Consider the following 16,110-nt stretch of genomic DNA (forward strand, 5'->3'; position numbering starts at 1 on the left):
CGTCATCGTCTTGTTTCTCAGGCCCAGCAGATGACCATGCAGGCCATGGCCATGGTCGGCAGCCCAGTGACGAGCCCCCCTACCTCCCCGATCACGAGCCCTCCCATGAGCCCTCTGTTGCACCACCCTCCCAGCCCGTACGCCTTCGCCAGCCCCTATGCCGTCATACCCCCGAGTCCATACGCTAACATCCCACCCAGCCCCTACGCTAACTTCACTCCCACTCCCTACCCTCCCCCCGCTCCACTGGAACAAACTCCATCGCACCTTCAAGCTCGGCCTCCCGTGGAGCCCCAGACTCAGCCCGGAGCTCGCCCTCAGCCTCAGCGGAGCTCCACCACGACTAACAGGACCGAGCCAGCACCGCCTAAAGCCAGCGCTGCTGCACGGGTCAGTAACTCTCAGACATGTGAGCTAACAGTCCAAACTGACATATTACATAATGATTCAGTGCTTTTTTAATTCATGTAAGATGTTATAGTTGTTGTTGTGAACTCCAACAACAACAAGCAACACTTCCTCAGGAAAAATGACAGTTTGCAGTTTCCTTTTGTGGAAAGAGTGAGTGGTTTGTTTGCAATAAAATGAAGAACTGTGCAGTCAGGATGATGAGCAAAAGCTGGTTAGAAAATGGAAAAGCAAGCATACTTGAGAGTGAAATGAAAATATGTTTATTTAATCATTGAAATCAAAATCTCTTTTGTCAGAGAGACCTGAGTAAAGAGAAATAAAAACAAACAGAACCACACAGTAACAATCACATCACTGAATAGAAGTTAAAAGTTTAAAATTGTGGGATGAAAAACCCTGGACTGAGGGGTGATGCAGATGTGGCTCTTCCAGCTGCTTCTGAGTATGTGCTGCAACTTTTCTTTTTGTTCAGATATCTTAGTTTTAGTTGAGTAGGTTGGTGAGTGTCTGCAGTGATACAGTTCTGGTGATATAATTGCTTTTATAAAGGGCAATAATTCAATATTTCAATTTAATATTTTTCAGTCACATGAATCATCGTATGATGTGATGATAATAATAATAATAATGTTTATTTAGTATAGCACCTTTCATAGAACGCAAGTCACAAAGTGCTTTACAAGAATAAAAAAAAAAAACATAAAACCATAAAACAATAAAAAAGCAATAAAAACAATCAATAAAACAGCCATTAGAAACACAAAAAATACAAAACTAAACAGCACAAAGTGACACAAAGGCCACCTTAAATAAGTGAGTCTTTAGCTGTTTTTTAAAGGTGATGTACAATACAGATTCTTTTGAGATGGTGACACAGATACATTTTATTTTAGTTAAACCATTTTAATGACTCCAGTTTTGACAAAACTGAACATTAGGGTGCAGTTCATGATGTTACATGCAATTATTTTGTTCATCGAACTTCACAGAAACATTCAGAACGCCACAACAACCCTGACAAAATCAAAACAAGCACATTTCTACTATCTGTCACAAAAGAAATGTGCTGCATTCACACAGTCCTGTGTAAAGTCCTTTTTCTTCCCTTTTCTTTGCTCTGACATTGTTCTGACTGCAACATAAATCTCAATAGACAAAATGTAACGTCTGCAAAGCCTTGAGTTCAAACTCTCCGTCGTCTCTGTGTGTCTTTTTCAGGTTCAGTCAGGTAAGGACAGCGCCTCTCGGAGGAAGGCTCCAGGCATCCCCATAAACAAGGACACACCGGCCAGGAAGTTTGGTAAGAGAGAGAGAAAACATGAGACAACAGAACAGAGAGGAAGTCCCTTCAGTCCCTTTGACTAAAACTCTTATTTAAAAGCTGTAGTTTGTATATATATTTTTGTTTGTTGTGTGTTTGTGTTTGTTCTAGCCCCAGTGGTGACGTCTCCTCCGCCCCCTGCTGGAGAGGTGGTGAAGTACTCAGCTCGGAATACAGATCACCTCGTCCCCAGCCAAGATATCCAAGGTGTCTGAATTTAAAAGCTTCAACATATTGATGTCACGGGTTTATACAACATGACTGAATGATGATCATGTAGTCGATATGTATTTACTGATTTCTAACAGACACATTGGTTGGTATTTGGATTTGGAAGAAACAATGAAAGAAGATGTAAAGTGTAATCTCCATAATTCTCACATGGTTTATATTGTTTTTAAAGACATCATCAAAAGGTACAACTCCCCACCTCCACCGGAAGATCCACGGGTAACTGACAAGAGGTAAGGTCTCACAAACACACACAGTTTTGCTTGTAAATGCAGCACTTGATGCAGTTGATGCTATCTCCAGTCACAGAGTTACATGTGCATACAAACAAACCACCAACAGATACTGACTGGGATCTTATTGCTTGCAGTGAGCACACAGCACCAGAATTATTGTATTTACACACTAAGCACAAACACACAGATTATACAGTACACTACATTAATCCTGCAAACTGTAATGTGTGATGTTGACACTGTGTGGATGTATTTAGAAGACCAGAGGGGAAGTTTAGGAAGCAGCAAACTGCTCGTGATGAAGCTTTACAGATCCTCAAGCCGCAGATGGACAACCCTCCTGCTCCACAGGTACACACACACACACACATGAATGAAAAATGCAAGAATACACAGAACACAAGCAGTGCATACAATGATATTATATAGATGATGCTAGAGATCAGTCATGCAGGGGAACGCTTTTGTGTCTGTCCAGCCCAAACGTCCTGTTGCCCCCCCGCCGTCTGCGTCTGCAATGAAAGAGGCGGGATTTAAACCCCCCAAGACCACAAAGACAAGACCACCTGATCGTCCTCTCCCCATACCTCCTCCAGGTACTCACACTCTCTCAAAGTACATCCACATATTCAGACAAGGCTACAGCACTTTGCAGAGGTAACGGTATCTTGCGCCGCTTTCTAGTTTTGTTGAGAACTGAAAAGAATATGTTGATTGTATTTTCTTCCTCATGGGACTTTAGGGCTGTCAAAATTAGCAAAAAATGACATTTGAATATTCCTTTAAAAAAACACATAGGTTTGAACTATTCCTATATCTATTTTTGCGCATCGTGTCTCTCTCTGTAGCCGGGTTCTCTCAGTCATTACAGTTGTTGTTGAATTATTCCTCATTCAGCTTGACATCATTTCATTTTCAATCAGTGAAAGTGACGTTGTCCTCCTAGTGCTCCTAATGGCATTTGCCAGATTTCACCACGCCGAAAGGAAAACAACCAATCAGCGCCAAGGAGTCTCTGCGCAACGGTCAATCGCCGCTCACGAAACTTGTAAACTCCGATCAAATTGTCAAAATAGACAGCGCAGATCAAATATGAATCAATATTCTGTTACTGTAATGCTTGTTTCTCGCCTCAAATGTTTTCAGAAACATCTTGTAGTGTACTGTTTAGCTGTAAAATGAGAAAGTTTGGTTTTGGCTCGACTGTTTTCAACATGGCGGCCAGGTCACAAACTTTGTAATTTTACAGCTAAACAGTACACTAAGTTAGTAGTTACTTTGACAGTTTGGTCGCAGTTCGCGAGCAGTGATTGACAGCTGCTTTAGAGACAGCTCGGCTGTGATTGGGTGATTGTATTTGGGCGGTGAAATCTTGCAGATGCCGTTAGGAACACCGGAGGACACAGAAGAACATGATTTTTTTTTTCCAGATTACCTATCTCATGTACTACTGTCAGGATATAGTGACCGTTTTTTAAAAATTACTTTTTATCATATTTGCTCAAAGTTTCCAACTGCAGCTTTAAAGCATTTGGATTTCTGTAAACAAGATTACAACAATATTAGGACAATAAAATGCTCTTCCATTCTCTGGAGTAACAGTGGAGCAAAGTCAGTCAAACTGTCCTAAAGCGAGACAGCAACAGATCATTAACACGCTCGATTAATACAGTTTTGTCAAAATAAGGACATCGAATAAAGGTGAAACTAAAAGGTAACGTGACCTATTTGGTGCAGTTTCTCGAGAGCTTCCTGTAGAGACTGAGACCGTCCAGACACAACTTCATCAGAGAACCAATGAAGAGCACTACACCTACACCAATGTTCCCTGGAGACTCTACCTCAGAAAGGAGGTGTGTACTTACACAAAATAAACACACAAACATCCTGATCCACTGTCAACGCGTTTGTGTTTTATTCTGTTGTGAGTATTTTTCTTGCTTTTACAGGTTTTCTATCCCAAAGACAGCTTCAACAATCCTCTGGTGCTGGACCTCATTTTCAAACAGGTAACTTAAGAGACAATTATTGCAGGATGAACAGATGAAGCATCATCCGTATTTTTACCTGACAACATAAAAATCATAGAGGGATCAAACTAAATTATTTCTAATATCACCTCTCGTCTTGTCTGTCGTCTCGTGCAGATAGTGAACGACACTCTGTCAGAGGCGTGTGTTCGCATCACCCGGGATGAAAGGCAGAAAATGAAGGCTCTATTCGGTAGTCTGTCTGTTCTTCTTCTTTAGACCGTATGCTCTGATCCAAACACGTCTCGTTGACATTCATGAGTCCATGTGTGTGTTTGTGTGAATGACAGCTAAACACGGAGTTCAACAGAATATGGATCCGGTGGAGGAGCACGTGAAGAAAACAATCGTGACGGCTGCCAGGGAAACCTGGGAAATCTACTTCTCCCGTCTGTTCCCTGCATCGGTGAGGGCGCTGAATCCTGAGAGGATAATAATTATGATATAGTGTGTTATTTGAATTTTTATTGAACCTCTGTCTGTGTGTGTGCAGGGTAGTGTAGGAACAGGTGTGCAGGTGTTGTCGGTGTCCCACAACGGTATAAAGCTGTTGAAGACGGTAAAAAGCAGCGCTGCAGCTCCAGACTACTTCAGAGTCTTACGACCCTACACGTACGTGCAGTTTTTTAGGTCTTTGTTTACTTATTGGCATTTCTTTTATCTTGTTTGGAGTTCCAGATATGAGTGTTTTACAATTCAGAGTGAGTTGTAAAACACAGACACATATACCAAATTGTCTGATTATCTTGACTTTCCTCTGCTTGTTTCTTACTATTCAGGGGAAAATTGATTTGTGCGTCTAGCCTCAGCAATATTGTATTTTTGAGGCTATATAATACCCATATTTGAGAGTTTCTGTTTTGCAATATCTCGTTACTTATCAGCCAACATATACACTGATAGCGTTATGTCTGAGAGAAGATTTTCTTCAGGCCTGTGGATCAAAACACAAACATAAAAGAACTAAATAAAAAATTAAATCACCAGGACAGACAAAAATACAGCTTCTATAGTAAAGAGTAAGAGTGGAATATAATTCCAATTCACATCAGACAACTTAACACCTATAGATCTTTCAGTACCCAATTAAAACAATGGATGATTAATACATACAGCACTAAACTCTTTTTGCTGCTTCTATCTATATGTCCTGCTTGTATACAATGTCGTTTTATATGTACGAATGTCGCCACGGTCTGTACTGCTTTTAACTGTGTGTCCTTTTCCAACATTTAAACTGCATGTTCTGATTTATGTTTTTGATCTGATGTATTTTAGAAAGACTTTTAAACTGCATGCCCTGTTTTTGTTTTGATGTATTACAGGATGCCTTCTGTTACACCTTTGCCAGGACAACACATGAAAAATAGCCTTTTGGCTAATTCTGGCATGTTTTATACCATGTGCATTTATTAATTTGCACTCTCCCCTCAAATAAACTAAACTAAATAACGTATTTACAAACTGATAATCAGCATAAAAGGGAAACAATGGATTGTCATAAGAAATGTAGTACATTTAGCATGTAGGTAGTATTCATATTTGATAACTATATACATTTCTTCTATTTCCGTAGCTTTGTTTTATGCGATAGTCTGAAGCTTTTGTACTATATGAAGCAATGCCTGCGAGCTAGTTCAGGCAGTCAACTCAAGCTGCACTGCTACACTTAAACGTGACATGCCTCACTCTCCATATCATCTATCAAACGCACCCTTCCAATATGGCGGCCTATTTAAAAAGAAAAAATTCCCATCTCTACCTCTGCATTGTAAATGCCGCTGCTGCCTGCTCTTTCAGCCCCACCACCAACCCAACATTCACCTGCAGGCTCCGACGGGGAGGAATATGTTTAATCAGCGCTCCCCATTGTCTCATGTAATCATATCTGCAGGGAGTAACTATGTCCTGCTGTTGTAATAAACATTTCAAATGTGAGTTGTCTGACTGAAATTACCTGTTGCACTGTGTTTTTCCAGCTATGCAGACATCCTGTTTGTCACCATCCCTTCTGAGAACATGCTGGAGTTCAATCTGGCCAACGAGAAGCTGATCCTGTTCTCAGCCAAAGCACCGCAAGTCAAAAATCTCATAGACACCTTCATCAATGAGATTAAAAAGGTACAGCACGCGCACACACACACACACACACACACACACACACACACACACACACACACACACACTCTTGTTCTATCCAAAGTCTGTATTTCAATGGTTGCTGCAGTTGGAATGAGGAGTATTTGGAGTTTGTGTGGAAAAATCAGCGACTGAAGCAAAAGTAGATGAGTCAAGCTGAGGGTAAACATCAGTCCAAATACTGTGAATGCATATAACATTACAATAACAGTGTGATCCATTTGTGCGTCTTTCTTTATTGCAGGACTCAGATTATGTGATTGCAGAGCGAAACTTTGTGACAGACGATCGCTCGATGCTCAGTTTTCACAAAGGTGACATCATCAGGCTGCAGGTTATGGACGGGCTGGAGAAGGGTGAGACTGTGACACTGTGGTACATGTAGTAGAAATCCTGTTATCTAACGAGTGAATCTGTGATCCAATCGCGTGTCTGTGTGTCTCCTCCAGGTTACAGCTACGGCTGTGTGGTGAGGAAGAAGGTGGTGTTTTTGGAGGAGCTGAAAAGAGACACGCAAGACTTTGGTGAGTGTTCGTTAAATTTTAATCTAAAACAAAATCAGATCTATAAACTTCACCCTCTTTGCACGTGGTAACCAGATATTAAAGCCATGGCCCCAACAATAAACAAGGCGACAATTGAAACAGACAGCTTTGAGAGGTTTACTAACCTGGTCTGTGTCTGTGTCCCCTGGAGGAGTGATGGCATCTTAAGCCAAGGAGAAATAGCTGCAGTGATGTTGACAATGCCCACAGCACTCTTTAAATACAATATTGTATCAGAAAATTATTTTTCAGATGGAAGAAGGCGATGCAATTTGAAAAATATTGATTCATTGATTCATTTCTTGAGGGCACAAAAGATGATCACAGATGAGGAGAAGTCACGTCATTCCTTTGCTTAACAGATAGGAAGGATAAACTCAGAGTGTACTTTCACACATGTTTTGTAATTTACTGTGATGTATTTGTTTTTTCTTTGGACTCTGACATTTGGACTTCAATACCGTCCTTAAATGAACCTCACATAGAACCCTATGGTCAAATTTTCTGAATTTGAATCAATCCACTACCATACAATCCACAGAGATCTGTTATCATGTTTAATCAGGTAAAAAGGCTGCATTTCTAAAGGTCTGAACTTTAATAATATCAGATGTGAATGTGAGATCTGAGCTGAATTACTTATTACATTTTTCATCAAGTGTTTCTCAGAAAGTCATGAGGTGTTTGGAGGACAGCTTGTATTTGTGAATACCTACCTCACATCGTGGGGACAAACAGCTAGTCCCCACTTAAATGTAAATACTACAGCACTGACTTATTATCACCGTATAAATGTGTCTGACCTGTAGCAAAGAGTTGCTAACTTACACATCCAGCAGATATGGAGCAGCATTTATCATTTGTTTTGAGTCTTGTTTATGGCCACCTGATGGATCCTCCTTTTAGCTCTGTTTTTGTCTCCACCAACTCCTGAGGGAAGTATCTGCTAAATGTTCCACCCCTGTTCATCAACTAGTTGCTAACTTTCTCTGTCTGCTGTTTGGTGCTGAGCGGATAGCATCCAGTGAGTTTATCTGAGTTTTTGGCTGGACCGCAGAGGGCCAGCCCTACAAACGCAAAAGTCTGTCATTGACTGACTGACTGAGTGATGAAGTTACACGATTGGTCGGCGCAGTGTTGGAGCTTCCTCATTGGCCGTTGCTCTTTCAAAATGAAAAGGCTGGAACAGTCCTTTATGGAAATGAACCCGTCCGATGCGATGGCCCACGAAACTTGGACCAAGCTGTCAAACTAGGCGATCTGGTTCTAAAATGAAACGAGATTCAGCAGTGGCACAGACTATTTCTTGCTTAAAATGTTTTTGAAAAGTAGATTTGGTGGATTGTTTAGATGGAATAACAGAAAGTTTACGAGCAGGCCGCCATGTTGTTTCCTGTTTGAAACAGCAAGCAGAAAACCGGGGACCAATCAGGTGCATTTCACGATAGGAATCGTCACTGCTTGTATGGCCAGTTGAGTGGAACAGCGCGTCCCCTAGTGTCCTCGCCGGACCAGGTGGACATGTACAGCTGGATTTAACATTATAGACATGAACACTGACTATTTGTAGAACAATTTAGCCACAAATTCACAGACTAACCATACACGGTTCAGCCATATACTCGGTTTTTGCCGAGTCTTGTTTCATGGTAAAATGTTGCATACTGCTGCTGGAAGTTGATGAGAGCGGTGAAAGTGAACCAAAATAGTAAAACCAAAACAATGAGCTAAAAGACGCTAAAAAGCTTTATAGAGCTGAGGGGAACTGCAGTGTGAGGTGCTGATTCTCTGTGGGTTTATCATTACGAGCGACTCCTTTAGCATTACACATTCATTTCATGAATTGTTAAAGTGTGATGAAAGTGAGAAATTGAATGTAATATTAATAAGTGTGTTTTCTTTAGTGTGTAATAAAAAATCTTTGTGTTTTCGTTACCTTAGAATGAGCCGTTTATATCTAGATATAGAGCAGGTCCTCTCCACAGAACCAACCGCTATGTTTCTACAGTAGCCCAGAACAGACAAACTAAACACTGGCTCTAGATAGAGCTTTTTGCATTTTCGTGTCGACCACTATAGTTCTCCTACACGCTTGGCACAGGGGAGAAGCTTCAGTTGGTTGCAATCTGCAACCTCGCCACTAGATGCCGCCAAATCCTACACACTGCACCTTTAATATAAAAATATTGATTAGCACAGCTTAATAAAGGTTAATAAAAGATATATGTTAAGGGTTGGGATCAGGTATATAGTGGTCATGCAGGGAATTAATGTAAGTCAATACGGTGTCCTCACCAGTGGCAGAAGTGTGTAGTATCTATAATTAGACCAAAGGCTGCATTTTGTGCCAGGTTATCAGCGTAGCCGCGGGTGAGAGTTAAGTCTTCTAAATGAGAGAGAAAAGCATGCAGATACAGATCTGACTTGTGTAAATGAAAAGCTGACCTGCTGTTAGAGGAAAGACAGATAGTGATCAGGACCAGGTGTGTGTGTGTGTTTGAATGATTGGGTGTTGTAATCCTTCTGCTCTGTGTGTCAGGTTGGAAGTTTGGTGCTGTGTTCGGCCGCTCCGGTGCGTTCCCGGCCGAGTGCGTCCACCCCGTCGCTCCTCCTGACTTCCTGTCGCTGCCGCTGGACCGCAAGGCAGACCCTCGAGGAGGGGCGGGACAGTTCGCCGTGTCATCAGCCGTCGCTGTTGCCGTGGCGTCCACTATGGCTGCACATGAGATAGATCAAACGATTGAGGTACACAGACACACTCGCTCACATACAGTACGTTTTTCTCTGCCTGTCAAACTGAGTGTCAGGTTGTTTTTCACTGTCAATCTTTGACTTTCAGAGGGTTTCCCTTGACGGATTTGCTGAAGGAGATCTGGATGAGAGGGCCTTGCAGGACAGTAAATATGACATGTTGGAGTTTGCCAAGAAGTTCTTCAGACAGGGAAACAACATGAAGGGGTGAGACAGAAAAAAAAAATGTGCACACACACTGAAATCCTCACAAACACTCAGAAAAACACTAACCTCACAACCTTGACCATTTCAAATACAGTGGTGGAAAGTGGCTAAATACATTTACTTGAGTACTGCAATTAAGTACAATTTTGAGGTATTTGTACTCTACTAGAGTATTGCAATTTTATGATTTTGTCATTTTTGAGTGACATATTGTAGTTTTTGTTCTACTACATTAATTTAACCACCCGATTCAACTGTTATCAGGCCATTAAATAGATCTTATCGGTCGCTATAACCACCTTAGGTGTGGGTCATTAGGGGTCTACTACACCTACTACATTGTAAAAGTGAAAGCAAAACTTAAAAGCAACACGTTCTAACACGTTGTAAACCTGAATGAAACGTGTTGAACACAACCAAAAGGGCTGCTTTAGGTTTAGGCAACAAAAACACTTGTTAGGTGCAGGGGTCAACATCATGTTTTGGCTTAAAATAACTACATTTCAAAAGTGAAACTTAACGCTTGTGAACAAAAAGACAACTACACGTTGTTAATTTCATTTGGGAGGCGAACACCGGTCTCCTGGGTGAAAACCCTATGTTTTTTAATTACTATGGACGCTAAAGGTCGCTGTTATCTTCTTTTATACCTTCTTTCGGTGATCGACCATGTGAATACATGATAAAACCTAATATTTGGTATAGTATGCCCCTATTGACCCACATCTATGAGGCTTATAACCACCAATAACACCTATTTTTTAATGGCCTGATAACAGTCTATTTGGCTGATTTAACAGCAATAATTACTAGTTACCTTTTTAATTTTACATACAAAACATATCATTGGTTTATAATATATGATATGATATATGAACCCAACAGCATATAAAGTACATAAAATCAGCTCCACCTTAACCAACTACAACATTAAAGTATTTTTACATCAATAATAATGACTGAATGATAAAAAACATTGACAGAAACCAATCTGCATAATGAGTATAAATACATTTTGTCACTAATGCTTCTGCACCTTAATTAAATAGTTTTTGAATGCTTGAGTATTTTGATAGTGCAGTATTGCTGCATACTGTATACAATCAATTATCTGAGTGCTTCTTCCAACAATGTTTAAATCTAAATGCTGCACTTTGTGACTGATTGGTGTTCTCAGAGATTCGCTGAAGAGCAAAAGCAAGAACAGAGACTCCAGAGAGCCCACTGAAATGATCAGGTTCTCCAAGGTGCCTTTCTTATTGCTATAATTTCTTAAAGCATCTCATAATGTATATCTTCTCCAGGTGTTTTTTTTGTCTGTATTGAGTTGTTCATATTACATTTATCTCCTTTGCAGACTCCTCTGACTGAGTCTCTGATAGAGTTTACGGACCTGGCCATGAACAGAGTGGCAACTGATCTCTTCCTGTGTGAGTCCTCACCTTCTCTCATCTCTCCTCTAATTACATCATCTTATTACACTACTCTTATTACACCTGGGCTCCCGTTCATCCTCTGTTCAAATGAGACAGTCTGATCAGATTTTAAGTTATCAAGTGCTGGATTTCTCTACAAAATATGCTATTCAATACTGTTGACCTGCGTGTGTGTGTGTGTGTGTGTGTGTGTCTGTAGCGGTGATGCGTTTCATGGGGGACTCTCCGTCAAGGGGATCAACAGAACAGGAAGTGGTCAACACTTTCCTCAAGGTAAATACAGTTTTTTCTTTCATAGGCTACTATTTTCTCTTTGACAGTTTGCTAATGTGTGTGTGTGTGTGTGTGTGTGTGTGTGTGTGTGTGTGTGTGTGTGTGTGTGTGTGTGTGTGTGTGTGTGTGTGTGTGTGTGTGTGTGTGTGTGTGCCCTCCCTACAGCTCATAGGAGAGTTCACCTTGATGAGGGATGAGGCTTACTGCCAACTCCTCAAACAGCTTACGGCTAACACCAGCTCCAAACCGTGAGTCTGCTTTCCCACACACACAACGTACACACAACAAACCGACCCACACTGCGCTCCTCTTTCTTCTTCAAGCCTGTAATCCTCAGTGTGTCTGTGCACTCTTGTGTCGTACAGTGATAGTTGCCAACGAGGCTGGAGGCTGCTGTACATCCTGACCGCTTTCCATCGCTGCTCTGAAGTCCTCAAGCCCTTCCTGCTGAAGAGCCTGCAGCAGGCTTCTCGCAGCGCTGGAGCACAATATCAGGGTAAAAAACACACACTATCACCGAGTTTAAAACTGTTGTACACATTACCAACGGCAGCAGCATGTAATGTTTTCCTTCAATGTGTTAGGCATCGCTAAAGCATGTGAGCAGAACCTGAAGAAGACGTTCCAGTATGGCGGCCGCGTTGTTCCACCCAACAGCATGGAGCTGAAGGCTGTGATGGTCAGTGCCTCATTATTTATCTGCAGTGGTGGAGGAAGTATTCACATCCTTTACTTAACGGGTAACTTGGGTATTTTTCAACCTGGACCCCAATTTCCCATGTTTTTGTGTCTAACTGACTAATGAGGACAACAATTTTTGAAATTGGTGCAGTATTGAGGAATAACACTGTAGCCGGCAGCCGTTAAACGAGCTACGAGTGCAAGTGAGCAACGTCAATGTAACGTTAAGTTCACCAAGTGTGCTTGTTTTAGCCACCGACAGGCTCAGATTGTTATTATAAGTGTCTGACAACATTATGGAAAGGACCCTACAGGGAAATAAAATGTTTTTCTTACCTTTCTCTAGATCCGGTCTGTTTGTTATTGTGTCCAAGTCCCACTCAAGGAGAAGTCTCGTTGTGAAATCTGAATATCCGTATACTCTGGCTCAAATAAATACGGACAGCCATTGAATTCAAAGACCTCATCCACATTGTTGAAATCATCTAAATATCCAGCAATGACATTAAAAATCTTTTAGATAACACTAAGCTACACTTTCTGTACTCCAACACAACAAACTCTGACCGGCTGCCACTCACGTTTGGATGTATTCCACTATTCCACTATTCCACTGTTGTCGTCAAGCAACACGTTACCTCGCCAGATTTCACAACGAGACTTCTCCTTGAGCGAGACTCTTTCCATAATGTTGTCAGACACCTATAATAACAATCAGAACCTGTCATGGCAAAAACAAGCACTTTTAGCGGATGTAAATGACGGAGCCAGCTTGCCCCAATAGCACCATACTGCAGCCTGTGAGAAGCTGCCGTCTGCAGCGCTCTCCCTCAATATTGGACCAACTTGAGGAATTGTTCTCCCTATTAGTCAGTTAGACACAAAACCATGGGAAAATAGGGTCCAGGTGGAAAAATATTGAAGTTACCCTTTAAATTAAAATAGTGTAAAGATACTCCATTAAAGATTGTCACTACTCATTATGAAGAACAGACACATTCACATCTATGTTATTGTATATGTTCCTGTTATTGATATAAGCTGCAAATTAATGTGGTAGTTGGTCAAATTGGAGCAAATTTTGAAGGACATGGCTGACGATACAATTTTTTCTTATTGCAAACAAATTTCATGAAAAGATCACAATCAAAGTACTCTCTGTGTAGTCAGATATAACTTATTCCTCTGTGCCACAGAGCTCCAAAAAACTATTAAAAACACATTAAGGAGCCACACTGTTGCACTGGGTGTCATTTTCCTTCATTACAATAAACATGGGCACTGTAGCCTGAAAATAGCCCCCAACAAATGCACTATTTAAGTCGTTTTTGAAGATTTATTCAGGAACCGGTGGGCCTTGAGTATCACAGACAGGTTAGAGAAGTCAAAATGTGATGAGACGATCACTTTGCTGGTTTTGTTCTTTTCATAGGATTCGTTGACAATAAGAGCACAATAGAATATCACCATCCTTATCCTTTAACTATTCTATATACGTTTGTGTAGTTTAATTTCTAACATTGAATCATATTTTATAAACGGATGCTACAGTATATTTTTTATATAAAACCTTAAAGGTCCAGTGTGTAACATTTCAGGGGATCTATTAGCAGAAATGGAATATAATATTCATAACTATGTTTTCATTAGCGTATAATCACTTGAAACTAAGAATCGTTGTGTTTTTGTTAGCTTAGAATGAGCCCTTCATATCTACATAGGGAGCCGGTCCTCTTTACAGAGTCCATGTTTCTACAGTAGCCCAGAACAGACAAAATCAAACACTGGATCTAGAGAGCTCTTTCGTGTTTTTACGTTACCTGAAGGCCACCGTACTTCTCCGATACGCTTGTGAAACTGCGGTAACGTGAGCCGCAGAGTGCAAAACCGTGGTACCGCCAGCCGCCGTCTGACTTCCGTTGCTCCTAAAGTAGTGTTATTATGGTAAGGATGGCTTCTGAGTGAGGTGAACGGCGTTACTACGGTTTTGCACTCGGCAGCTCACTTTACTGCAGTCTTGGAAAGGGAGGGTTGAGCGGAGGGGTACTCAGTTCGTTACAATCTGCAATCACACCACTAGATGTCACCAAATCCTACACCCTGTACCTTTAAGGTAAAGCACAAACCTATCTCAAAGTTGCACATCACATAAGAGCTGTACTTGAATATAGTTACCATCCACTGTTATATATGTAGGTTTATATGTGTTATGAAAGAATCAGCTATAGTCCAACATGTCTAGTGTATGTACAGTCTATACTAAATGAGTGTGTGTTTATACTTCCCCAGGCGGGACGTAGTTCAAAACGTCAGCTGTTTCTCTTTCCTGGAGGCATTGAACGTCACGTGAAAATCAAAACGTGCTCTGTAAGTGTTTGCAGTTCAGCACCACTGATGTCTTTGAGGAGACGGCTTGGATATACTTGTGTGTGTGTTGATATTATCGTGTTTTTCAGGTTGCCCTGGAGGTGATTGAGGAGCTGTGTTATGAGATGGGTTTACACAAACTGGAGGCCATGGAGGAATATGCCATATTTTTAGTCACCAACAGAGGTCTGCTTCTCCCTCTCACACACAAACACACATGAAACGTTGTATTAGTGCACAAAGTCAATCTTGTCGTCACTGTCGGTGAAGCAGATCCACTCACAGATCACATATCAGACTGTTCTCTGGTTTCTAGCTGTGGGAGAAAGTCACTCATGTCCTGTTCGGGCCATCGTGGCAAAATAAGAGATGGCTCGATATCACCTTTTCATTTCCGATACCGATATCACAACACAGAATCTCTGGCAATAACAACACAATACACGTCTTTCGTCTTTATTATATACCAAGATGTTAAGGTGCCATTCATTTGCATGCTGTGTATCTATATAGATGTTTTTATAAACATAATGTACAAATTGCCAGCGTTAGTGAATAAATACGTAGTTCATAACATGACGTAATATAACTTTTTCTAGTTTTTTCAAAAGGAACTTGCTTGTGCTTTTTAAATTTTTTCTGATCAAATGAAATTAAGCTTTTGTTATGGTAATTGTTGACCGTACAACTTTCTCATATTCCTTTGCACAATGCACCTGCTGCTTCAATCTTACCCCAGCTTCACATAGGCCGCGAAAACAGTGCGATTTTCGGAGAACCGCGTCCCGCGTCCTTTCAGCACCCATGTAAATCAATTGAGCTGTTCACATAGGAATCGACGCATCACGGAGCTCCGCAGCCGGCTCGCAATCTTGGCGTCTGGTCTATTTTCTCCATGTGCAGCGGGCGAATCTGGCAAGAAAATACACTGATAATCTACTATAAACAATATAAATTATATATTATATGTGATATGAATGATCTGATTATGATAAGATGATAAAATCTGCATCCCACAAACACCTTTGACTTCCCTCCCCTCTCTTGCTGCTGTTCTCCCAGAGTTTTGATTCCTTCCAGTCCCTCCACACAATGATATTTCAAAATCCATCCACAATATTTATTAGAAATAGCCTGGTGTCACTGCTGTTTGTGATCGTAGATTTTAAATTACGTTCTTATTCCACATATTTGTCAGTCGTGTCTAAACAGAGAACGAGAGAGACGAGCAGGCACACTAAACACGCACAAACAGCTTGTTGACCAGCGGGGAGAAATGTGCTTCTGATGTGCACAGCCAGGTTTCGGCTTGCGCCACGATTCACGTAGCGCGGCGCATCGCGGCCTATGTGAACCCGGGGTTATCAAGTTTTCAGTGCTGAAAGCCCCAACGCTTTTTTTTGTTCCTTGAACCACTCACACAGGACTCTTTGCATTGTGTCTAAGTTTATCTTCAGATGCATATGCACATCTCTGTGTAAT

The 16,110-nt window shown here is 41.2% G+C and overlaps 1 protein-coding gene across 1 annotated transcript in view; it reads left to right on the top strand.

Moving 5' to 3' along the window:
- The window catches only part of myo15ab (myosin XVAb), a 70,700-nt gene that overhangs the window by 50,365 nt on the left and 4,225 nt on the right, over positions 1-16,110 (top strand). The window contains exons 45-68 of the mRNA XM_074629692.1: positions 22-390; positions 1,630-1,711; positions 1,844-1,939; positions 2,136-2,196; positions 2,457-2,550; positions 2,678-2,795; positions 3,937-4,052; positions 4,149-4,208; positions 4,347-4,422; positions 4,520-4,635; positions 4,723-4,841; positions 6,209-6,350; positions 6,613-6,724; positions 6,818-6,892; positions 9,453-9,658; positions 9,753-9,871; positions 11,049-11,118; positions 11,229-11,301; positions 11,507-11,580; positions 11,746-11,828; positions 11,946-12,076; positions 12,165-12,259; positions 14,551-14,628; positions 14,718-14,814. Of these exons, the coding sequence (XP_074485793.1) occupies positions 22-390; positions 1,630-1,711; positions 1,844-1,939; positions 2,136-2,196; positions 2,457-2,550; positions 2,678-2,795; positions 3,937-4,052; positions 4,149-4,208; positions 4,347-4,422; positions 4,520-4,635; positions 4,723-4,841; positions 6,209-6,350; positions 6,613-6,724; positions 6,818-6,892; positions 9,453-9,658; positions 9,753-9,871; positions 11,049-11,118; positions 11,229-11,301; positions 11,507-11,580; positions 11,746-11,828; positions 11,946-12,076; positions 12,165-12,259; positions 14,551-14,628; positions 14,718-14,814 (2,662 nt within the window). The remainder of the gene's footprint in view (positions 1-21; positions 391-1,629; positions 1,712-1,843; positions 1,940-2,135; positions 2,197-2,456; positions 2,551-2,677; positions 2,796-3,936; positions 4,053-4,148; positions 4,209-4,346; positions 4,423-4,519; positions 4,636-4,722; positions 4,842-6,208; positions 6,351-6,612; positions 6,725-6,817; positions 6,893-9,452; positions 9,659-9,752; positions 9,872-11,048; positions 11,119-11,228; positions 11,302-11,506; positions 11,581-11,745; positions 11,829-11,945; positions 12,077-12,164; positions 12,260-14,550; positions 14,629-14,717; positions 14,815-16,110) is intronic.

Source organism: Sebastes fasciatus, chromosome 3 (genome assembly GCF_043250625.1).
Source record: "Sebastes fasciatus isolate fSebFas1 chromosome 3, fSebFas1.pri, whole genome shotgun sequence".
Taxonomy (NCBI): domain Eukaryota; kingdom Metazoa; phylum Chordata; class Actinopteri; order Perciformes; family Sebastidae; genus Sebastes; species Sebastes fasciatus.